The 25,416-nt window shown below is 38.1% G+C and overlaps 1 protein-coding gene across 3 annotated transcripts in view; it reads left to right on the top strand.

The window, feature by feature from the left end:
• The first annotated feature begins 439 nt into the window (after positions 1 to 439).
• Positions 440 to 25,416, top strand: part of MRTFB (myocardin related transcription factor B) — a 69,432-nt gene continuing 44,455 nt past the window's right edge. For all 3 annotated transcript variants that reach the window (XM_026048953.1, XM_026048952.1, XM_026048950.1), the window contains exons 1-2: positions 440 to 484; positions 20,832 to 21,032. In XM_026048953.1, the coding sequence (XP_025904738.1) occupies positions 20,879 to 21,032 (154 nt within the window). In that variant the 5' untranslated portion in view covers positions 440 to 484; positions 20,832 to 20,878. The remainder of the gene's footprint in view (positions 485 to 20,831; positions 21,033 to 25,416) is intronic.

Genomic DNA, 25,416 nt, shown 5'->3' with positions numbered 1-25,416 from the left:
GAATGATATGACAGTGAATAGGCATAGTTAGCACTGGAGCACYTTGAGCTGTGGAGACAGTCCCGCCCCAAGAGATTGTCCATGTTCGAGTTGAAAGAGCTCTAAGTCAAGGGTTGTTCATTGTAGTTGAGGGAAGAGGACCCAGAGATGATGCAGCAGCAGCAGCAGCTGCACTGTTTTCCACCCCGGAGGTAACGTGAAAGACTTTAATGTCGAAAGTGCTAATAAATTGGTTTGCAATGTGTTACAGTTAGTTTACATTTGGAATTTTTAATCCAGTAAGATGTTTTGACATCACAAAACTTCAKAAATTGAGAAAGAGAACTCATATGTTCGAGGTAGTGGGTTTTTTTAGGTGGTATASACTATACAACTCTATAGTAAGTAATTTTTGTGACATTTCTTGTGATTTTGTTTTTTCTGTCTTTGAAATTCAATAGAAATGTGCTGAAACAGACACTACCAAAGGAGGATAAAATATAAGGTAAGTGCTGTGTCTTAAAACTATCAAAACTTTTTAACATAGTCTGTTAATGAATAATAATCTGCTGTGAAACACATTTTTTTTGTTGGTTGTGGCTTTTTTTTTTTTTTTTTTTTTTTTTTAAATAAGCCAACCTAGTTTTCTAACTAGGTTGTTAAATGGAAGGTTTTCCAAGACATGTTCTAGTGCAAACAGAAATGTGGGGATTATTGCCCATGTTACATAATCCAAGAACAGGTTACTGTGCTGTTTCTGCCTGCTACTTGATATGAATCTGCTTTTAATCATCTTTCAGARTTTTAACGCAAATGTTGCATCTTATTTTGGAAGGAGTCCTGACTTGCTAGCCTTCACAGATTTTGTTAGGCTTTTTAAAAACGTTAATAGTTTTGATATCAGCAGATACAATTTTGGCCCGTATAGCTTTTGTTTTAATTATTATGAATCTTACGACTTATTTTGTGGTGAGTCAGGCATTGCCCCAGTGTGCTTTACAACGTAGTAATGCATTTTAATTAAGTAAATCTAGTTATACTTGAGGAGAGGCAACTTCTTTCTCAAAAGGAGTAACTAAGAATGGGTAATAGCTGCTGACGGTTGGAATTTAATTCAGCAAATCTTAGGAACCTAGGTACTTGAGTAGTGGGTTATGTCAACTGAAATGTTCTCAGCTTTAGAACTGTGCAGCACTGATGCTGAAATGGTACAGAAATGTTGAAAATATTGACCACCCTCCTCCTCAAGTCTGTTGTGTGAGGGGAAAAAAAGGGACGACTCATCTAATTTTCCGTTGTTGTTTTGCTTTTGGAGTAAGGAGAGCACTGAATTCAAGTCAGCTTGATTATTTCTGCTGAGGCCCCTGTAGCCTAAAACGGAGTATAGGTTCCAGCACTACTGGAAATTACTGGTCACAATTTGTATGGCAAAGAGCTGCTCGGAGAAGTGGAAGAATAAAAAAAACCCTTGTGGATGCGGATAGAAGGTGCTATTAATCTGAAATCGTCATGGTCCCAGGAGAACTACTTGCAGCCTAAGCCAGAGCAGAGTCTGCCACTGGAATAGCCCCAGTCCTCGAGGTGAGGTACAGTGAAGAGAGACAAGTATAGAAAAAACTTAGAATACAAAGATGATTTCTTTTTTTTTTTTTTTTTTTTTTTTTTTTTTTTTTTTTTTTTTTNTTTTTTTATGAAGAATTTTAAAGCATGGCTTTCGGTGTCGTCATCAGCCTTCGTACAAACTTATATATACACCACTGAATACTGTATTCACTGATTGGTAATTTCATCTTTTTGGACTTTACAACTCAAACACTTCATAGAATCAGATTTCTTCCACTGACATGAAATGCAGTGAATGCTTACAGTAATTCACAAAGTAAAAATATGATGAATGTCATATTTTTATGCTGTGTTTAATCAGTTATGAAAGTCTGTTGAAAGCCTGTTCCTTTGATTGAAGAACGTACAAGGTGACTGGTTAGCATCTGGTTGGTTTTCTAAAGAATTTTATTGCCATGCCTGTCTGCCTTTTTGCCTGAAAGTTCTCCACTTTAGAAATACTTAGGCTATTTGATTAGCTTCAGTCAAATTTCCAATAAAAGTTTCTCAGACACGGTTAACTCCCTAACAGATTTCAGAAGGTGGAACTTCAGTAAAGAAAATCTGTGTCAGGACCTTGCCAGGGAAAGGCAGACAGAAGTCAGCTTGTACTTGCTCTGCTTGCCAGCAACTGGCCATGAACTTAGGAACATATAGGAAGCTCAAATTTATTATTTCCAATGTCCTTGGAACAGATTTGTCAGTGTTCAGCTTTGCAAAACTGTACATCATTTAGATCAGAAAAAGCCCCGACAAAATAATGTATTGTTGTTTTTAAACAGTAGTAAGATTTTTCCAGTAAGATTTCTGGATCCAGGATAGGTAAGTGGCAGTGGGAAAAGAATTATTAAATAGATAATAGATCAGAGATGGGTGGAATTAGAATCCACATAGAGTGCAGGAGGAAACAGGAGAAGAAATCATTCAACTCCACGTACCTGAAAGAAAAAAAAAAAGTGGAAGATTGAACTGTTATCRTATTAATAGTTCTCAGAGAAAAACTGATGCTAAGGGCTTATCTCTGACTAAAATCATTAGGAAATGAGTAAGCAGCAACTAATAGAAATAGGATTTCAATTGCTATCATATCCAAAACACTTATAAACCCCTAAACACTTTTACCCACTTAAATTTAAGGATGTATTAAAAAAGGCAAATGTAGCATTAAACGTGAAGAAATGATGTCCTTGCACAGGAAGGTACCGAAATGCAAATGTAATCGTACTTGTAGAATGCTTGAGTAGAATTCACAAACTATGAAATATCTACCCAATTCTGTACTTACACCAGTTCTTGCACTGCAGTGGCTAATAGTGCATGCGGGATGAATTATTCAAGTCTCATTTGAGCAAAACAGTTTTCGGAGATGCGTAGATTGTCTTGTTACCCTCTTCTCTTGAGGGTAATGGGAACTGGRCTCAGGTATGATTGAACTGCTGTCTGCCACCACAGTCTTTTGGTCTCTGCTCCATGTAGTGAGACCAGTGTAGTGGTTAAGAGAGCTGATCTGGCAGAAGGTTAAACCCCTTAAGAAAAATGAAACAGTTTTTGCAAGTCTGGATATCTGAACTGAAGTGAGTGCCAGTGTTGCAGACCCAGAATGGTGGCTTAGGAGTATTGAGGAAGATGGGCAAATAGCAGCTTCAACTTCAGTCAGTTCACGTTGTTGGGAAACAGCCCCCCTAACTGTAGTACTAGACAAAAAGTTAGTAACTGCAAACACTTAAAAACTGGAGAGGCTTCTCTTAACGTGAAGGTAAGGTGTAGTTTTGGGTTGCATTCAGGCTATTTGGCAAATAGCAGCTTTGAATAGATTTGGCAAAATCAGTTCTGTTCCTATCGTGAATTAATAAATCTGCAGTCTTTGTTCCCTGCTGTGAATATATCTGCTGCCTCTTTAGCAGCATGCCTGAAAAACAGATCAACAACCAAAATTAAGCCAATTTGCACTTGGCAACCATGACCATTCCGTGTTTGTATCCTTAAATGAAAGTATTCCGTGCTCAACTGAGCACAGTGAACAGTCTTCCTGGCATTGTTTCATAAAYTTTCTTATCTGAACTCCAAGAGCTTGAAGAAAAACAAAAAATTATTTCATTTTCACTATGGAATAAAAGTGTCTAAAATGTTTTTTTCTGTGGTAAAGATTGACAGTAGCTCTAAAGCTCCTCTTTAGTGCTGCTGAAGCTCTGTCTGAACCACCACCACAAAAATCTTCCATATCCTGACTCTCCAAAGTAAATGCACATCACAGAATCTATTAAATAGTGTTCACGTTACTCTTATTAAAGCCAGATGTTAATATAACAGTTRTGCAGTTGTGCAATAATCTGAATTTCTGCAATTGCTGACTCATTAGAGAGCATTTTAAGATTTCATATTTGGATACTTGGCTAAAACTATTAGTTAAATCTTTGAAAATTGGCTTTAGCCAGGGCGTGTTGCAAAAGCAATAACGTGAGAGAGAAGTCATAGTTAAGTTCCTTTTTCATGTTTACTCTTAATTGTGCTAAACAAGTGAACCAAACATTTTTTATGACAAAAACTATTTTTCTTCCCCATCAAACTGAATTTACAACATAATRAGTCCTTACTAGTATTCCTGAGAAGGTGGGATTATTATTTCTTTTTTTTTTTTTGTAGTGCTAGAAGCCTGCTAGAAGGTTAGGAAGCATGTTGGAGAACTGGTTAGCAATTATATTGACATTAAAGTTAGTTTGTCAGGCTGTCACGGAATGAGTGGTGGTGGTGGGAGGGGACGAGTGACAAAATGCACTTCATTCATATGAAAGAAATAATAATAGGATTTATTAATATGGACAGTGATTTCACAAGATTCTATGGCAAGGTCGCTTACTATTTACTGCATGGAGGCTCAAGATAATACACGATTATCTTGGATACCCTCCCGTCGAGTCATGAGGTTCAAATTGGACCCCCTTGCTTTCCAAGCTCCTTTTGAGAGGACTCTGCGTGCGGMTGGATCCAATCCTAGTCCCAGACCTGGTCCACGGTTTATGACTAAGGGTTTCTATGCACAGTTGCAAAGTAAAGTTTAAAGAGGGCGTGCTCTATTCACTTACCACAAATCTGTTGTGGAAAGGCATCTCTCAGCCTCGAGGAGTAACCTTGAGAGGTGTCCCTGCTCAAGGGGAGATCCTGGTGTGCAGCCCACTGCCGTGCCAGGAGAGCTTGAGGGGYTCTTGGACTGTCCGCATATTTATAGGATAAGATGATAGACTTGTAGTCATTCTTCCACGTGAAAGGACCTTTGCTAGTGTATTAGCCTTTTCTCCCCATTGGGATGCAGCCTTCAGGAGTGTTATGTTGACATCTGAGTGGCAGAAGAAATCAGGAAGGTGCCAACCAGGAGTAGATAAGTCGCTGGTGGTTAGCAACTGAACAGGGCTGGATGTGGAAGGTCAGGTTGAGCTGGGAAAGGAGCAGATCCGTCACACAGGCTTCTTTTAGTATAAATGTGGCTCATAAAAAATCAGAAATAGAAAAACTTACTAAAACACTTCAAGTTGCTAGTGTATTCCAGTAAAGTCTAGTTACTAGCCATAAATTAGGCTATGGAATGGCAAGTTTCTCAATATTTTCCATTCATAAATATACAGATATAGAATTCTAGCTATTAAGTTTCTTTCTAATTACATCACCATAATTTTGTTTCTTTTTTAAAAAAGTAAAATTTATTTGTTAAAGTCACAATTCAGCAAAGCTTTAAGTGTGTGTTTGTGGCACTAGAAGTGTTGCACAAAGTTGAATGCATGCTTAAAGCTTCTCAGGGTTTAGGAGCAGTGTTAATAAAGCTTTAGCAAACACAAGCAAGGAAATGTGAGTTTAAAAACCTGTTTTCTTTCCTGTATTACGCTCTCTGATGTAGCCAGTTCCATGTATAGACGCTCTTTATGTTAGATTTGGGCTTCAGTGTTACTTCTCTGTTTTCTCTTGTTCAGATATCTTTAGAATGTAAATAGTGAATTAAGATCTTAGGAATGTTTATTGCTGAATGTTATCTGCAAAACACGTGGCGTCACTGTTAATGACATTTTGCCTCTGCAAACATCTGTGTGGATGGTGTGTGTTCTCTGAGTCAGCTTTCGAGTCAGTATGCGAGTCAGCTTCTCAGCAGGTTGGGTTCGGGGTCCTTAGGTRTGGAGGCCAAGTAGCCTTTGTGCTTCTTTTGTAGTAATCAGGTGGAGGAGGAAATGTGCACATTATGAAGACTGAGTTTCCTAAATATGATAATAGGCTACCTTACAGACAGAAGTTGCATCTTTATGTTCATTGTAGTTATCTTAAGGAGTACCATTGTTATAGTATTTTAGAAGATTTTTGAATAGACTAAGAAGTTTTTTTAACCTTTTGTAGTATCTGGTTATTTATTATTGTACATAYTACTTAGTGAGAGATTCTTTCACTGGTAATTCTTATAGGGTTTATTCTTTAATGCTATTGTAGAAATATATTCATAGAAAATACAACTCATTGGATAGCTAATATTTAACGCACTTTTTAATGTATACATTGTACTTGTCGATAACTACAGGATTTTGCTAAATATTTGCATGCTGTGTTATTTGTGAAACAACTTTTACAATTTTTTTGATGTCTCTTGACACCATTTAACAGTGAAGTATCAGTTTTTCTGCTAAATCGATGCAGTAAAATGTTTTTTTGGAGAGGAATATGCTCATTCCCACACTTGCTGTGTCTGAGGCTATATTTGTGCTATATTTCCTAGCTTCCAATCTAGTTAAGAATTAAATACATTTATTTACTTCAGCTGTTAATAAGATGGTTCTGAAGATGATGAACTTGGGCTTTCATTGGCTTAGTRTCATGGTACTACATTGTAATCTTGGAAACTAATGCAAAATTTACACCAAAGCAAATTTGTGTTTGAAGCTTCTCTTCACTATGACTTTTTTTTTTTCCCGAATACTTATTTTTCAGACTTTCATATTTGTGTCCTACTTTTAGAGTACAGATGAACTCATGAATGTGTTGTTGAGAACCCTGACATGAGTGTACAGCCTACCTGATCAGTTAAGAATTCAGTCAATTAAGAACTTAAAGAGCTATTTGCAAGTAGTTAAAGTACTCCTAATACTTGCTATCGCTGGWTACCAAGGAATTGCTCCGTAAGCAAAGTTGATCAGATAACTGGTTATTTCTTTGGGACTTCTGTTAGTTGTTTTAAAAGTTCTGTTTTTTAAAAAAAGTTTAGCTTATATAGTTTCAGTAAATAYTGAGCAGAATTATGACAGACCCCATCATACAACCATGTGAAGCTGTAGGAGTGATTGCAGACCTCGTCATTTTCTGATTAATATGGTATACACTGTAATTTCATCTAGTGTTTTTGTACAGAAGAAGTATTTTAATACCATGTTTATGGGTCTTTTTTCTTTTTTTTTTTTATTTCTAGTAAATATTTAATTCGAGAGAAATTACCACGGGGACTGGCTGTGACGGCAGCCTCCACAACAGCGGATGTCAAAAACCACCATTTAACACCTGCTTTAACCAGGGAGATACCAGAGCACTCCTTAAAATAGAGAGTCTGCTCTATTTCTTAATTTGTATAGGTTATTTACATTAATGTTTCTTTACATTTATGTCAATTTAGCAACACATAAGTTTTTTTCATTTGATGCAAGTTAGAAGCATTCTTGAACAAATGCTATCCATTCCTGAAATGCATAACCCATCTTTATGGCCATAAAAAGTATAAATCTTCCAGTGGGATTTAGTCTTTAATAATTCACTCTGAATCTGTAGACTGGTTCAACCACTTTGTGTGCTCCTGTGAATAATACCAGTGTCACTGCTGATTTCTTCTGTCGTCTTCTTTGGGGCAGTACTGGTCCTGGAGGCAGCGTGAGCAGAGATCCTGTGCTGCATGTTCTAGGTGACCCTGCGTGTGCAGGGGAGTTGGACTAGACTGTCTCTAAATGTCCCTTCTAACCTTAAGGATTCTGTGATTCACCCACAGCAGCGAGTAGAGACAGTCAGAAGACTTGGCCTCTGTCTTCCTCAAGGGCCACGTGATGTCCCAGAACTTGAGGAACATCCCTCTGATCTGCTGTGGGTAATTAGCACCTGGTAGACTTTAAAAACTTAAAGCCAGTCTGATGCTAGTGGCTGTGAAATACAGTCAGGGGAAGAACAGGGTTGCTGAGAAAGGGAATTTGCACTTGAAAAGGGTAATGGCAGTGGTGGAGAAGGAATTTAGTTAGGAATGGAGGAGAGGAAAATAGAGGATGCAGGTGGAAGAGTCAGGAAAGAAGACTGTACACAAATGGTGKGAGGGAGTGATGAGTTGTAGGAAAGGACATAATGAAGCAGAGCCAAAAGAAAGAATCTGGGATGTAATAATTGTATCTGAAAAGGTAATTAATAGATATTTTGGTTTGATTACCAGTAATTTTCTATCAGAGTTTCTAACAAAATTTTGTAGTTGYTTGCTGGCGTGTTTTTTAATACAGCTCATAAAATCAAGTCTTGAAGGAAGAGGAGCGTTATAGGACTTTTTTTTTCCTCAGCCTTTTTAGACCGATTTATTCATTTTCTAATGCTRTGTGTTTGAACACTAGTAAATGGATTTAGCCAAACTATTCTGAAGCACTTAAGCTGATAAATTACATTTAATGACTCTGAAATGATGGAAATGCCTTATCACAGGGTACAAAACAAGTGTTTTATTGTGTTATGTTGTTGAATGCTAAAAATATCTAGCATACAAGTAAAAATAAATTAAAATTACCATGTTTACTGTGTTACTACTTTTGTTATATACTTCTAAATATTTTTTTTTGTTCTTGAAGAAGGCCTTACAATTTAGTGAAGGAAATAATTTGTAATCAGGCTTTTTTAGTCTATGCATGAAATATATATCTTTAGTCTTATATCTCTGTATTTTTTTTGTGTTTGCTAACTTTCTGTTAAGTGGTTCTTAAGACTTCAGAGTATCTTTAAAGGCTATTATATTCCTTTCTATATCAATTTATTCTTGGATATTGCCACTTCTAAAGGAATGGAGCGGAGTCTTTTTGTTCTTCACATGGAGGGAGATGAGAACACTGGTTTTACAAGGGGAAGATTTCATGGTCTTTTATTTTTCATTTGAAGTATATTCCTAAGAAAAAAAGTACGAAGAAATACAGAATTTGGATCTGCTACAGCTGCTAAGCTTAGCAATTAGTGCAGAAATCTACTCTAAGACTATTTGTAGTTTTAGAGTTACCTCTTGGCTCTCCTTTTTTTTTGGTTTTGCTTTGTTTTTAGACAGCAGCTTTGTAGAGTGTGGTATTTGGACCAAATAATAGTTGAGCAGATAAGACTTCTTTGAAAGTGGCCTCAGACAACATAAACTGTCCTGCCCTGGAGTTTCTGCCCTGTTCGTTTTTAGCTGATTTCAGTATGGAAAATGAAATTCCAGTTCATTTTAGCCTTGGAGACCGTGAGAAGTTGGTTCTTAAAGCAGCAAGGGCATGGACAGTGGATTAGGGAATTAAACTATTTAGAACCCTCAAGTTTTTGGGTATCATACTAAAAACATGCTTGTTCTGGTTATTTTAGAATATGCATGTTGATCTGAGGATTAAACCTGATCCACTGACTTCTAGTCTTTTTTTTTCTCTACTCATAAAGAAGCAATGAGTGATACTCTTCCCTGGAGTCCTCTCTGTCCTATTGTTAGACATGTTGTTGATTTGCAAAGTAAAATGGTTAGCTTTTATTTAGTAAAGGCTATTATTTTATCTTGAAGGGAAAAAGGAACAATCTTTGCTGAAGTCAGAATATTTTCTTGATTATATTCATGCTGAATTTTTTGTGTTCGGGAAGCCATGGTTTGCTTTTTGATGCTTTGTTTTTCTTTTTTTTTACCTGAATGTCTGTCTGAATGCAGAGATTTAAGCATTCTGTTCATATCCATGACTTTGGCTCTTGGGAAGATACTGTGAGGTATAGATCTATTACAACTGCATATAACTGCATTCACATTCTGACCTTTTGTAATTATTGTATTAAAGGTTAGGTCACAGTCCTGGGTAGGATGTGAGCAGGTAAACAGTGGTTCACCATCACCAAATGTAGTAGGATATTTGGTTTTGTTTGCCTCTACATAGGATGCAATACTTTTTATTAAACTGTTGTATAACAGTAGATATAAGTTGGACAAAAGAAGTTAAAGACTGAGGAGGAAAGGGATTGTGCTCTTAAAATTAACCAATCTAACTGACAGATGGTGTATAAGGGATGAAGCTGCTGTGTTCTTTTCCTTGTAAATGTTTTTTTTTAAGTTTATGATAGAATTGCTAAGCTCAAATAGAAGTTGGAGCTGAGCATAGTGATATTTGTCCAGCTCCAGTAATAGTTTTGGCTAGCTAAACTAAGAAACACGGAAATTATATTTAGCTCTGTTGTGCATCCTGACTTAATGATGGATGGGATGGAGAAATGCTCAGGTGCATTTATTGCAATAGTATGAAGCGAGATRATGAGGCTGCCCGGATCTTGTGGCATGGCCTGTGTTTAGCTGASAAAAGGGGGCATTTGTGCCCACGCAGCCTGCACGGAAGAAGGGCATTTCACAGCCCCAGAGTAAGGGATGGGTGCAGCTGACCACGGAGTTCTCATCTTGGGTAGATGTGGAGGCCGCTCCAAGAATGCCACGGTAATAGTGCAGGAGTCCTTCAAATCGTCTATGGTAGCTCATTAAATGCTTTGCTGTTTGCAGGGTAGGAGCACTGCAAGTGGTCTTAAAAATTCCACCTTCTTTAATAAGTCTGAAATTGTATTTTTGTTGCTATTAAAAATGGGTCACATCATCCAGTATAAACTAAATTGTTGAAAGGAAGAGATGGTCCCTTGAACTCCTAAATGAAGCAGGATTGTGTTACTGTTTTGGTACTAGGCCTCTGTTTTCTTTCCAGATAAAAGAAACAGATACAGGAGAAGATTAAATGCTTCTAATAATTTGAGGAGCACAACCAATCTTTTGAAACAGTTACATACACATTTAAATGCTCTTTTTTTTTTTTTTTTTCCTTTTTACAGGGACCTTATATGTTCTTAAGCAGGAGAGTAGAGAAGAGGCTTTGTTTTAGATATTAGATGAATCCAAAATTATGAAGCAGTTAGAATGAATCAAATAAAACCTGGTAGACAGTTGCTGCTTTAAATCAACTTAAATATTAATCTGTCACTTGCTGATTTTTTTTTCTTTGGTCCATTAGTGGGTCAAATTTTAACAGTTTTAGTTTCAAAAATGATGAACAAGTTGACTGCTTTTCATGGTAGCTCATTTAAATTATTTGCATTGATAATATCTGAAAGCAGCTATGTCAGTACAAGTCAATATTCATCAAAATGTTTGTGAATGAGGAATTTGCTGAGTTGTTCCACGGTTATTTAAGGACAGGCCTTTGCTGGGTGTCATCTCTTCATTCTGCCTGTGTACRTTCTTTGAGGTCAGGCACACTCATTTTGCTATTAGCACGTTCTCCTGACCTGAAGCTGTTGTTCAGCATTAACTATGTGATTTTTTTTTTGTATAATTTGTGCTATTCAGTTTGTTGCTGAACTGGGATAATAACTGAAATTCTGTGCTGTAGAAGTTGATTACTTTTTTAAGCTTAAACATCAGTCTTAGGTACACCAAATACAATTATATTTGTGTGTGTGTGTATTTATCTGTCTATAATAGCTTGCTAGTTTCTGCAACAATATATAGAAATAAAAAATTTAAAAGAAGCAAAGCAGTTTTTGCAAGAAATCRAGAAAATTCATTTTGTAGAAGTTTTTGTGTAGTGTTTGGTCATGCTCGTGAAAGGAGGTAGGATGTAGTGTGTTTAGCAGGAAATAGTGCTGCAGTTCCTTCCTCTTCAGCTTGAATCCTAATGCTTTCCTTGCTTTGTTCAATTCAAGGGCTTAGTTTACAGGGACTAAAATAAACAGAATAGCACCTGCAGCTTAGTCATAAACGGGAACGTCTTGGAGTAGCTAAGCAAACAAATGAAATTGTGGGGTAATTTAACCTTTTCTGGAGTGCCTTAGACATTCGCCAACATTCATTTTGAAAACAGAACAACATTTGGGCTAGTAAAGAGCTGTGAACATATATGCAAAGGCATTGCTAGAGATTATGATCCAGTATTTCGATAAAAGTTGCTGATTGATTGTTTTCTAAACTTCCAGAACTCTATTTATATATAAAGCTCAGTCTTCCTTCTTTTTATCTTTAAATACACACTTTTAGAACAATGAGACTAGTATGTTTAGCAATTGTATGATGTGYTCGTAAAAATACTTGACCCGTTCTCAGAACTTCAGCTGTCAAGTGTCTTTTTGCAATATCACAATGAAGATTTGTGTTTTGTTTTGTACATGTTGTCAGCTTTAATTACATACACAGACTCTGCTTTCTGCAGGAGTTATGTGTGCTGGCCATAGAAAATCATGGGGTACGTGTTACCTTATTTTGTTATCCACCAAGTTACATCATAGCCCAGAAGTGAACTTGCTTTTTGGCAGGTAAACCTGAGTTGACCCTATATTTATTTGAATGATATTGTAAGGGCTTCCTGTGAAAACTGATTTTCAGACTTCTTGATGTTTTATTTGTATTGAAGTTGAAATATATTGATTCTGAAATGTGACCAATAAGTTATGTTTATGGGGAAAAAATTCTCCCATTTAAATCTAAAAATCATGAGAATGGGAGGGGAAGGGGCAAGCATGTTTCTTTTCAATATGAAAAAAGTAGATAAAATTATGTATCTTCTCCTGACATTCAGTGTTCAACATAAGTCTTTATGAATTTTTTGGATTACTGCTGTAACTACTGTATTAAAAGTGAGGCATAGTATAGCCTCTAGTTTCAAAGCGTTGTGTCAGCACAAAATATATTACAAGATACTCTAAATTACCTGAGTGGATTAGTAGATGCTAGCTTAGATACTGATAGTTTTACRTAGCTTGCAAAGCTACTTAAATGAAAATCTCTCCCTCTCACATGATAGAGCAGCAATGCAGTTATTGTTCCTCTTTAAAGAAAAATGGTGTTGACAGAGTATCCTCTTTAAGAGGGAGCTAATCCTAGACTCTGACTTTTTTGCTTGGTTTTTCAGACCAATTCTGCGCAAGCTCCAAAGTTGTATTTATTACCTTTTCTTAAGCAAAATTTTAACACTTATGGAATCAATGAGCAATTTAAATATTACTTCCCTTTTGAGGGATTGGTTTGGTTTTAGTAAGTGTGTAAGCCCACTGAGTGTGGACATAAAATATAACTGTAATGCATCTAATTGCTTAAGAAAAGAGGTTTCCATAAGAGGTCTTAAAGTATTTTAACATGAAGCTTCACGACATTGCTATGAGTTGTATTTTTTTCACTGAAAGATTACGTAAGGCCCAGGCGATTTTGCCAAATATAATTCTAATGGTTTAGCTTTGAGAAAGCAAGAATGTGAAAAAGGAATAGGAAACCTCTAKAAAACTTTTGGCCAGTTGTATGTGTATTAGCTGTGTTCCTTTAAAAGAAAAACAGCTGGTTAACCATATCTTGACTTTTTATGAGAGAGGAAGAAAGCTAACAATCATGCAAGATATTGTGGTATATGTAATATTTGGCTTTATATATATGTATTTATTTTACTTGTCTTTAAAACCATTTTTAAGAAAGATCACATTTTAGACACACAGTGTTATCTGATGTTAAATAACTTGGTGTGAATGCAAGCATCCACGTGGATGGAGGTGCATGTGGATATAGCAGCAAGAGGATCCCAGCTCTGGCTTGGGAGCTGCCCGTGTTCTCATGGCCTCACACCTGCTGCCTGATAATTAATTTACACTCATTAATGAGTTACACTCAGCAGTCGACACTGTCTTTTATCCATGGGGTCCCTTTCTGTTTTTTTTCCTGTAGATGCAGCGGTGAAGAATGTACATCTAGCACTCTGTTAATTCATCCTCTGCTGTGGTTTAGATGTGAAAAATTGTGTATACTTTGCATATTTGTTGGTGTGCAAATGGTTTTGCTTTTCTTTTTTTTTRTTTTCCCATACTTCCCTCTGTTACTCATAAACCCTTAATGACCTTCTTCTAAGAAACAGTAAACAGAATCTCAGTGCGGCATTATTTCTGAAATAGAGAAGTACAGATGAACAACTGGACTTTCAGTTATCTGCTCAGCAAATGTAGACAGTTACAACTAAGTCTCAATAATATATTTTTGTTAAAATCTCAGTCATGTCTTCATGTTTCTTTTGTTGGTACGGAGAGATGTATACCTCTGTACTTTGCTTTTAAAGAAAGTAATGAGTGATATTGCCTAGTATGTGGTGATTGCTCATCGCTAGTCAGCCCTTGGTGCTTCTCATCCTCTAATTTTGTCTCGTGGCTTTTGTGAAAACAGATATAAGCCTGTGTTGCTGTGTATTTTACCAGAAACTTTTATCTTCATTATTTTATCCACACCGTTTTTTTAACTGGAGGGTTGCTGTTTTTCCCTACCACTCTTGTAATGTTAATGGCAGTTTTACTTTCAGAGGTCACATGCTGTGTACAAAATACTTCAGAAAGACTGCGAAAGTGGCTGGTAAAGTTGCAGCAGCACCGAGGTGACCGTGGTGGTAACAGGGATTCTCATCAGGAAAAGGAAGTTTGACAGTGTCCGACCACGTGAGCTAGGCTAGCAAAGTCTTTGAATGTTGTCGTGATTTTTTCAAGGAAAGTATCTTTTAGTCTTTCCACTCCACTGTAGAATATATGAAATATAATAAACGGCCTAACTCTTAACAAGGTAAGCTGCTTYTGTAATACAGGCAAGTTGAATTCAAGACATTTTCTTCGTTCAGAAAATTAGAAAAATAGTAAGGCAAATTTGTCTTGACTTACTAGTAATCTGAATTTCAATAACAGTACTTTGCATTCATGTTGAGCTCGTGTATTTACCTTTCCTGTAGTTAAATGCAACTTCAGTAAGTAGATTGGAAACGTTGGGAAATACGTTTGTCTATTGTCTGTATAACAATTTACTKCTAAAATTGCTTTGCAAAAGGAAACAGATTTTTTTGTTCTTTTCCACATATAAGTATTTCCAAAACTTTTTTAATGTAATTATTTTTTGGGGAAAAATGTAGACAAGCATGCAGAAAAAAGGTGTTCAGAACAAGTTTAAATACATTTCTTGAGCCCAGCTGCACTGCTTGTTTCTAGGCTGATAGGCAGAGTGCCAGGAGGAGCTGCCCTTTGCAAACTGTGCGACTTCACCTCTCCTTTAAGCAGGTTCCTTTGCAGTTCTCTTATCTCTGGGAGTTGACTCTTTTTGCGTGGGCCTGCCATGGCCTGTACTGAGCTAAATACATACGTGTATTTTCAGTATTTAATGTCTCAATCCTACTTGCATTGACTGGGAAGGGGGAAGRGAAGAAGGGAAGGATACAAACAAAAAAAAATTGGACCACTGGGACTCAGTTAATTTGCAGGAAATATGAAGGAAATTTGTTGTTGGAATATTTACCTGCTTGATAGGGCAGCTCCATGCTGKAGTTTCTGCTCTTCGGTGAGAAAGGGGAGAGGAATCACTGTTGTGTAAGGACTTAGCCCATGATCTCAGATACAAGTCACTAGTGTCTCCCATAGATTGGAGCCTGCCTAGGCATTGGCAAGAAATCCCAAGAGCTTAAWTCACATGCCCTTCATTAGCACTTGTCAAACTACAAGTTGTATGCTGCTTGAGCATATCTACAGTGTCTCTTCTAGGGTTTCTTGATGCAAAAAAAAATATATATTTTTTAGTTCAGTTCTAGTATTCTTCCCACTAAAGATCTTCAGTGTGTTAGTAACTGCTAGCTATATCATTTAAAATGTTACTGAGTTTTTTATGGTGAAACTGAAACCCTGGAGATTTGGCTGCTGGTGATCACACTGTGATTCTCTAGTAAATTCTGTACTGGACTCTCAGATTCTTAAAACCTATTCTGGAACAGCTATAAATAATTTTAAATTGCACTGTGTATCGTGACCTGGGTTCCTTGCAGTCGTCAAYGAGCAAAGTTATGTTAAAGCAGCCGTTTGCATTGGCCAAGTCCGAGTGTGTATTGCCGAAGTATCATTGAGGCTGTGCTGCAATAAAAATTACTTGTAGGGTCTGAAGTAGCAGGGACGTGTATATGTTCTCCCCGCTTCTGTGGTGTTTCTAAGGAAATACACTTTTGAAGATAAAATCTGTAAAAATAAAAGAAGCATTTGTCTTGAGTGCTTAGGAAAGATAGCAACCACCTACGGTGCACAGAACACTTACATAAGGAGTCAGGGCAGCAACGCTCCTCGGAGCCCTTKTCGCACAGACAGGAACCAAATTCTGGCTCTTAGTATTGGTGTGTGTTCTGCTTGGRTGTTCTGTTCTCAGGGTTAAGTGGGGAAAGAATTTTATTCTTACAGTTTTCACTTTTCTACTCTTGTCTGCTTTGCCTCTTTCTGTGTAAAAATCCCCAAACAGGAAATCTTTCCAAGACTATTGGAAAAGTTGGCTAGTTTATTATTTTAGTTGCTACAGATGGGATGGTTTTATATTTTTTTTTCAGCACTTTATACGTAGAAATGTTTTTTCTCTGTATATGATCACATGTATCATACATTTGATTCTAAATTGGGTCAGAATTCCTGACTTTTCACATGTGCTGATTGGACTGTGTGCTTATTGTAGGGAGTCTGATCTTAATCACGGTAAAATCATACTTTCTTATGCTTTGTGTGTGTGTGTGATTGAATTGATCATGTTCAAACAATCTGATAGACTAGAAATATCAGGATAAAATACAGCTTAAAATATGCAGGACATTTTTCATCTCTCCTAACCTTTCTCAAGTTGTATGCATCTTCCCCAGCAATTAAAATGAGTATRCCAGAAAATAGTGGAAGTTTACGATGTTGTGCATACAACAGTGTACAGAAGTAGTTGATTACAGTATACATATGTTTCTGGGTTTTCTTTCTTTTTTTTTTTTTTATTTTTGGAAAGCTATATCAAAATGAGTTTTATTTAATTTTTAGGTTTACTGTGCCAATCTATACAGAAAACCTTAGGCTGAAGACAGACTAATAATTCAAGGAATACTAAATTTAGAAGTTGATGACTTTAGAAAGTTGAACAGCTGCATTTTCTAAATTCTTACAGATGAGAACATGTCATAAAACAAATTATGTAATATTGCARTCTTCAGTCATCCTGATGCTATAGGTTGCATGTTCTGTACGTTGATGCAGTAATGAGCAGGTGTTGATCAATTATTGGAGCCAAATCCAGATCGAGTGATGAATTTTTTTTTTCTATTAATGTGTCAGAATTACTTTTAAGCTAGAGTGCTCTGGTACTGATAGCAGTGTGGTGTGATGACAGCATGGGAGTTTTTAGCACGGGCTGCCAAGTGCACACATGTGGCCAGTGCACAGTGTGGCTGAGCCTACAGCGACAGCAGGACTTGAAGTAATCAGCTAATTACACTCAGCCTAGTTTGCCTGCAGTGCAGGAGTTCTGCTCCTTTCCAGGTGGACTTAGAGCTCTGCAATGGAAATGTGGCCTTTTTGGAATTTTATTACTGGCCACGTTTGCATGTGATGTGAAGCTATGGGGTTTAAGATCTGCAGTAATCAGCATCACCTTGTGTTACATCAACACAGGCAATAGCTGCTGGTTGCAGGGAGAGAAATTCCATTTAAAGAGAAGGGATTCCCAAGGCCTGCCTGGAGGTCCTGGAATCTGGGCAAGACCAGGTCTTGAGCAAGCAGCAGGCGGACCCTTAGTTGGGTGTTGGGCGGGAGGACCTACAAAAGTCCCTGCTAACCTGAATTACTGTATGATAATCCAACAGAAGAACAGATCAACTTCCTTTTTGAGTGAGTCTTGTAAAGTTAAACAAGTCTTGTTTTAAGCTGCAATTCAGTGTTACATTATATCATTTAATATGATGTATTTATTTTTTACTTGCRTTGTTCTCAGTTGAGCCTAGGTATTTAAGCCACCTTTACATACACTCTTGAAGCTACCACAGGCAGGCAGACTGATTTAGTGCTGTGTTTTCAAAGTGTCAGGGATTGAATCAGCTTAATTACAAATGCTGCCTTATGCATCATGAGGAAAAGTTAGCAAATGCTAACTTGCAGCATAATAGACGTTAAGCCTTTCATACAAGAAGGTGTTTCTATGGATTTAATTGCGTGAATATGGCTAATAAGGGTTAATTTATTTGAAAAGTGACTTTAAGGCATAACTCATAGCCAATAAATTGTGGATCAAATGCTGTGAAATGGATCACATATGCAGCTAAATTTTCACTTGAATTCTGCTCTGAAGAGACTCGTTTGGTTAATAATGTACTTAATTTGTATGAGTGTGGGGGAGTTGGAGGAGAGTGTAATGTCAGGAAATCGTATGAGAGCTGAGTAAATTATGCTTCTAAAAGCTAAGAACAAAGGAAAAAATCTTGCATAACACTAGGTTAATGTGTCTTCGTTTAATGTGAAAGTACCATTTAGTAACTGTGGAAAATAATGAAAAGTGGGCCCGTGCCATTGGAACTGCTCTGCCCAAGTTACCACCTCACTTTGGCATTGCTTTGGCTTCACATGAACTCACATGTGCAGTTATGGGGCTAAAAGTCATGTTTATACATTTATAACTAGCTAACTTTTAACTAAAAAAGTGGTGAAAGTAGATAAAATATTTTTCTCAAATAGAAATTTTATTAATACAGCCTTGGAGGACTAACACAGTAGGCAGYTCTTTAAAAGAGATTAAAGCAGAGCTTGGCGTTTGGCTCTTTGTAATCTTTCATCTTCTGTATTTCTGTATAATTCTTGTTTCTGGGAATGATCAGTGTATATAAAATTGATATTCTAAAATGATATCTGCTTGATTGGAGGCAGAGGGAGGTTTAAGTGTTTAATGTCCTGTTGTGCTCTTGTTTTTTAACCATAATAAATATATACTTGGGGTTTGGGATGAAAGATTAAAGATATTTAAAAATATTGGATACCAGAGTTTTAAAGATTAGAATTGTTTTGATTGGGACTTCAGGCTTATGTCAGGTTGTGTGTGTGTGTGTGTGTATTTTTAAGGTAAAATTAGAATTTTGGTGTTTGCTAGACAAGATTTTCGTTATGTTCTGTAGTTTTCCAGTTGTGTTTTCTTACAAACCTTAGGTTTTTGTCACCCATTTCTGGTGTGGTAGGCTGGAATGATCCATTGGAATACCTGTTCTATTCAACTTGCCATTAATTTTTCTTYGAAAAGAGATGCTTTTTCTGCCTCGCGCTGGGAGGGAGAGCTCTTTGAGGTTGCAGGATGAGTCATGGTCGCCATGGGGGCATTCACTGCACATAAATGCCCGAGAAGGTGACTAAGAGATTCAGCTTCAGAGAGGCTGGTAGGTAGTAGAAAGTTTTGCAAATGATGCATTGACAGAATCTGAGGATTTTTTCTGTTGTTAACCTCCTCCAGATACTGAATCAGTTATTTAGCAAGTGGGAAACGTTTCAATTTATTCAGAAAATGTGCTGCCAATTTGATGAGAGAAGAAGTCGCTATTTGGAAAGGAATTCCTAAATGGTTCTAGTGGACCTGTTTTGCTGCAACTGTACTTCATCCTGTTAAATACAGTGCTAGAAGGATGATCCTGTTTTTAAGTAGTCATGTGTTTGGCTTAGAGCCTTGTTCTGTTAGTTGATAAGGAATTTGAAGTAACTGAGAACTTTCTGCAGAGGTACCTTTTAGTAACAAGGATTTCTGAATGCTTTCAGAAACTGGAAAGAACTGCAGGATGTAGATTACCTAAAACTTCTTGATCATTTAGCATCTTGTGTTAAGATATTTGAAAACTATTAGTCTTTATTTCAATCCATCTGTCATTTTTTGGTTTGTTTTCTTGCCGAGCTACGTTTGCACTGATGTGTTGGTGTAGGGTTGTGCGTGGTCCCAGCATGTTTCACTGTACCCTGCTGACTAGTCCTCCGTTGGGCGTGGGGATTGGTGTCTCTCGTGGTAGTGACCTGTTGTCTGTAATGGTAGTGAAACTGCCCTGGGAGGCTCCAAGAGGCGTCCAGGTGACAGGCAGAGGACAGGGAAGGCAGATGCCATGATGGGAGCAGTGCTGCTATATGTGTTGCATTATACATATACCTTTTACCACRGGGGATTTAGCGGTTCAGCCGAGTCCTCGCGCCCGCCAGGTCACTGCCCGACTGAAGAGCAAGTGTGGAGGTCAGGAATCGTGTGGGGCTTGGGCAGGAAGCTGCTCTGTAGGGAAAACCTGCTCTGCTTGAGGGCCTCTCTCCTCTCAAATGTTGGGTTTATTGAAAACAAGCACAAGAGCTTCTTCTGTGTGGGGGATTAAAATCATTAGTTCATTGACTTATTTCCCAAATTTTCATTTTATGATGATATGCAAATATACTACAATTGTTGTGAGTTATCTTATCCTTGTGACAGTGGCCAAGGTATTTCCAAGAGTTCAGGCATGGACCATTAAATTTTATTGAAACTTTAGTGGTGYAATAGAGATCTGTGCAGCTATAAAAAGCCTCACCCAGTAACTCATGCTTTACTCTCTCCCAGCTGGAAATTTAGTACCACATTAATGTTAGAAAGAAAATTATAATGAATTAGGGCTTTTACACTAATCTGTAGAGCACTGAGCTAGGAGTGGCTAGTATGTAATAAAATGAATTGGTAAATTTTTGTGATAACAAACTTTCCATGTTAGAGGAATTTACRGATTTTTTGATTCCTACCTAGTGCTTTGGAAAAGTGAACTGCTGTGTTAATACCAAGGTATTTTTTGATCCTAAGGAAAGTTTTGCAGTGCTTCAAAATATTAAAAGCAATCTCTATATTATGAGATACAAATTCATTATTTCAGCATAAAGTACTAAAAAAAAAAAAAAAGAATTAGTTTCACTGAGAAACTGTGCACTTGCACTGGGGCGCCTCTGGCCATCCATACTGGCAGTCAATACTGTGTATTTTTTTTGTCAAAACAAACAGAGCCTAAGTCCTGCTTCCCAGAACCAGGTGCCTATTTAAATTACTTGCAACAACCGTGCTCAGCTGTGGTTTTGAAAACCTGGTGGATATTGCATGTCATTTTCAAGTTGAATTTCATGGGCAGGGGAGCTGAGAGGCCAACAGTAATGCATTTACATGTGTTTTTTCTTTGCTTTCTGAACTGCAGAGCATCGAGAGAGGGCCTCCTCCGCTGGCCCCWCGCAGCCGAGCGCCATGGATCACTTGGGGAGCGCGGAAGCGGAGGAGGACTCGGGCTCGCTCGCGCGCCTCGCGCCCAGCCCGCACAGCGAAGCCGTCGCACACGAGTTTCAGGAGCTCTCCCTGCAGCCCAGCCAGTATTTACCTCCCCTCAACGAACGGAAGAATGGTGAGTGCCTAAGCGCCTCTTCCTGCCTGAGGTCTTTGCTACGACCATGATCATGTTTGTTTGCTTCATTCAGATAACATAACTCACTGTCTGCAGTTGTTCTTGCCCCACCTCAATGAAGTAGAGCTAAGGTGCTACTCTCTTGTGACATCTGTCCCGATCAGCTTCATCCATGATGGCAAGTTGCGAGTCTGACTTAAAAATCCAAACTGGAACATTTTGTTCGACCGTATGAAAGGGATCTATTTGTATTTTAAAGTGGTTGTGTTCTTAAAAAACAAAACCCAAAAACTACAGCCAGAGATTAATGAAAGTATTAATCAGATATTTTTGCAAAGGAGTTATGATATGGCTACATAAAAAAGGGATAATTCTCAAGAACAGTTTTGGGGGTGTTTTTTATTTCATTTTGAAAAATCAATGCAGAATTGAAGTTTCACATCGCATCCTAGATAGTTTATTTCACCACATAGTTTAAGGATGAACAATGAAGGAAAAAGGAGGTACACGTTTAGGGAATCTTTCCAGTATCTTTCCTCATTGTTGATGTTGGCAAAGCAACTTAGGAAAAAAAGTGTTTCCACTGCTACAGTAAGCACCAGGAGGAATTAGGTCTTAATCTAAATGTAGGCTCATTTTTATTGGAGAAATTAGTCATTTAATCATTTTTCTTCTTCTTCTCTTTTCTTTCTCCCACCCCCTCTTTGTTACATCAGTTTGGCTGCAGTAAGCTAGTAATGCGTTGGCATGTAAAGGTAAAAAAGAGAGATTTATGCAAGTATCTGCTTTAAAACAGAACAAGTTTGGTATATAAGTAGGCTGTACATGTATAAAACACCTGGAGGTAGATGTGAGTTGTGCTCTTTCAGAAAGACATGGAATATCCAGGTACCAAAATGCTGCTGTGTGCAGAGCATGGGGCCGTGTTCTGCTTTACACACAGACCCTCAGTATTGCAGAGCAGTTGAAGAAAGATTTAACAAAAAAGGAAAAATAGGATAGTAGAGAAATTATTCTCTTACATAAACATATATAAGCTTAGCTTATGTATTATTATGTTATTTTTTTCCATGTGTAAAATTTTTGAATGCTATGTTAACCAATAGAATTTGCTTAAACAAATTAATGCATATCTTAACGCTTGGCTTGATATCCGTAAGGATGATTTTCTGTGACTGGATGATCTCCAAAGGCCCCTTCCAACCTTTAGGATTCTGTGATAACAGATACCGCCGTACCAGAATTGATTCTAAGATTAATTCACAACCTTCACCTTTCATCAAGAAAGCAACAGCAATATGTATTTAAGGAAAAGTACTTAACATTTTGATACTTACAGCCTTTGTTTGTTGAAAGAACACAGGAGATTTTTATTTTWAAAAAAAAAGGATGGGGAGGAAGGAAAAATGAGTAAGTTGAGAAGTTGCCTTTCTGCCCTCTATGTCAGGGGCCTTGAGACTCGTTACCCTGTTATTCTTCATTATTCATGTAATTCCTGCTTTGGCTTCGAGTCTTTTTGAGCCAGGCCTTCCTCAGTGATTTAAATGCCCTGTGCAAAGAGGTTTAATTGTACGAAGTTCATGATAGATCTGAGGCTACATTTCATCTGTGTTTGTGTAAAAGGCTTGGCTGGACTTTTGAGCAATGCTCAGTGCTGAGGCGTGATTTTCAAGGCAGTGATTATTTCAATCCTATTAATATCAGTAGTAAAAGGAGAAGGCTCAAGAAAGATTTCTAAACTTGCCTCACAGTTCTCTATCTGCTGCCACCCCCCCTTTTTTTGTTTTATGATTGGACTAGTACAGCCTGGACATACATGCAAAAGAAACTTTTCTCTGCTTTGTTTATCTTTTCTAACGTCACTTAAGCTTGTTGCCACYGAGAATGTCGGACTGAATAAATCTGGATTTGTTTTACCCAGCAAGTGGCTAAATTCTCGTGGTTGCCAGGTCTCCTTTTTGTGAGACATCTTKTTCTATAAAATCTGTCTGGAAATTAATGGATTTAAGTGCATGTTTTATTTTGTGATAGAAATAAAAGGCAGTTTACTGAGATCCTGCCTGCTTTTTATTTTAGGCTGTAAATGGCATTTATTAGCACCTAAATAACTTATAAATGTATTCAGGGAAGCAAACTTATTTTTTTCTTACCTTTCTGTGGAATAGCTAATATTGACTTCATATACTGACTTTATGCTGACTGGCTGTTTTTGTGGATGTGTGTGTTCAGATCACTTCCTTAGTTCAACCAAAAGGTGTTGGGGCAGTTTTCATCCAGAGCACCCAAACTATATTTGCTCACCTATATTTCCATAGTAACCACACTTGCATAACTAACCTATAGTTAATTATTTTGGTTGATGGAAAAAATGCACTTTTTTTTAATGATTAGCAGAGAAGATTTGAGAAACTGACTTTGATGCAGATGTATTAAAAATAGTTTAAGTCAACATTTTGACTTTTAAGCAAAATTAGAGTTCAAGTGTCAATACTTTATAAGACTTGCGCGTACTTCAGGACCCCAAAACGCAATGACATTTAGTACAAAAGATATGAAGTGTTGCAGGATTTCTTGTTGAAGCATTTTAATGGAGCAACAAGCTCGCAGTGACCTTCAGCAGTGTGGTCCTTTATCCTTTCATTCACTCCAACAATCTCTCGTGGCAGCAGCCCAGTAGGTGCCCGAGTTATTCGAGAGTTGTTCTGCACGCGCAAGCTACAAGTCAGTGCAGAAGCTGCGGTTCCTGCTCTCGATCCATCGCACTGAAGGTCTGGGATGGCCACACGCAGGTAACCACAGCCTATGTGGTTATGCACATATGGCACTATGGAAACACGCAGTGAAATTTTAGGCCTTTGCCTAAACGTTTCCCTCTTGCCCTGCCCAGCCTGCGCTGAGGTTTGCGGGCATGGAGCAGAGCAGCAGGAAAGCTCACGTGAGCGTATCCYGCTGATTCTGGGAGCAAATCCCATGGTTTATTAAACCTTGCTGGAGTTTAACGAATGAGCCGAGAAGCGTTTATGTGGTCTGCCAACTCTTTTGAAGGAGTCATAACTTATTAATTGCAAGTAATAAGTTGTGGGATTGATCATAAAGTCAGAAAGCAATAGCATCTTAAGCCAGCTCTTTACTGAATGCAGGTCCCTACTCCCTGAGTAAGGACTTAAGGATAATTCTTGTCAGGAAGTGGGAGAGGCAAGGGCAGCAAAATATTCCCAGCCTCTCAAATGTCATTRTTCAGATAGATGTCATCATGCAGATGAATCTGTGAAATGTAAATATTAACCAATTCATATTTTAATTATGGCCAAGTAATGGGAGTTTTCAAGTTGCATTTTCTAGATAAGGTTAATATCACAGGGCTAATTAAATCATCYGTAAATCAAGTAGTCATTTTTTATTGAGATTAAAGCAAAAAACAGTTTTCAGAAGGTATAAGCAGTGTATTTGTGCATAACAACAAGGAATCCYGTATCAGATATTGCATGTGGATCTTCTGAACTATCAGAATTGTAAAATTTCCCTTTTTCTTTCAACCAGCTGTTTTACGTGAGCAGCCGTGGACAATACTGAATTACTTATGTAATAAATTTGAATCTCTTGTKAGCCAGCTGTGTATTTCTGGGTAATTGGGCAGTACATGAGATGTTTGTGCCCAGCCCAGCAACCTGTGCCCAGCTTTGCAAAGCACAAGGCCTCACGTCGTGCACTGCTGTTCACCTTGCCCACKAGCAGCAAGGAACAGCTCTGGTTACTTCAGTGCTCTGCTCAGCAGCGGCTGTGATAGCAGGGAGTGGCTAAATGAGAGAGAAGCCGGTGATGTGCAGCAGTGTGGATCCGTGGCTGTGAGAACCATCACACAAATCCTGTAAATGAGGCTGGTGTTACGAGATTCTTCTCTCCAAGTGCTGCGCAGCCATGTGCAGAAGGGAGCCTACTTATGTTCCTATAAAATGTGTGYGTAATTTGTTGAGTCCTGGAGAGGCTGGACAAGTGTCCTCAGGCTCCCTGTCAGCCACTGCAGCTCCTGGTCCTGGCTGTAAGTGCTGTAGCCTTTGCGCTGCACGCTGAGCAGTGTTGGACCAGCAGTGTGGTGATGAGCGTCCTCCTCGGTATCTCGGAAGGTGGGGAGATTCAGGGCTGCAGCCCTGTCTGCTGGTGGTTGTGTGTTTTGTATTGGAGACGCTGCAAAAACAGGTGGTGTTGTCTGTGGTTCTCGTGCTGTGGGGGCTAACTGCTACCTGACCTGTTGGAAGAAGTTCCCCAAAGGTTGGTGAATCCAGTCCCTTCCTGCAGCCCACTCATGAGAACAGACGCAGTGTTGTGGGCTGCTCCAGAGCCGTGATATTCAGGAACCAGGAGCTGGAGGCATTCGAGCTCAGAG

Source organism: Nothoprocta perdicaria, unplaced genomic scaffold (assembly GCF_003342845.1).
Source record: "Nothoprocta perdicaria isolate Ctin4 unplaced genomic scaffold, notPer1 scaffold_59, whole genome shotgun sequence".
Classification (NCBI taxonomy): Eukaryota; Metazoa; Chordata; class Aves; order Tinamiformes; family Tinamidae; genus Nothoprocta; species Nothoprocta perdicaria.
Note: the sequence above shows the minus strand (reverse complement) of the source record. Positions and strands in the feature narration are given on the sequence as shown.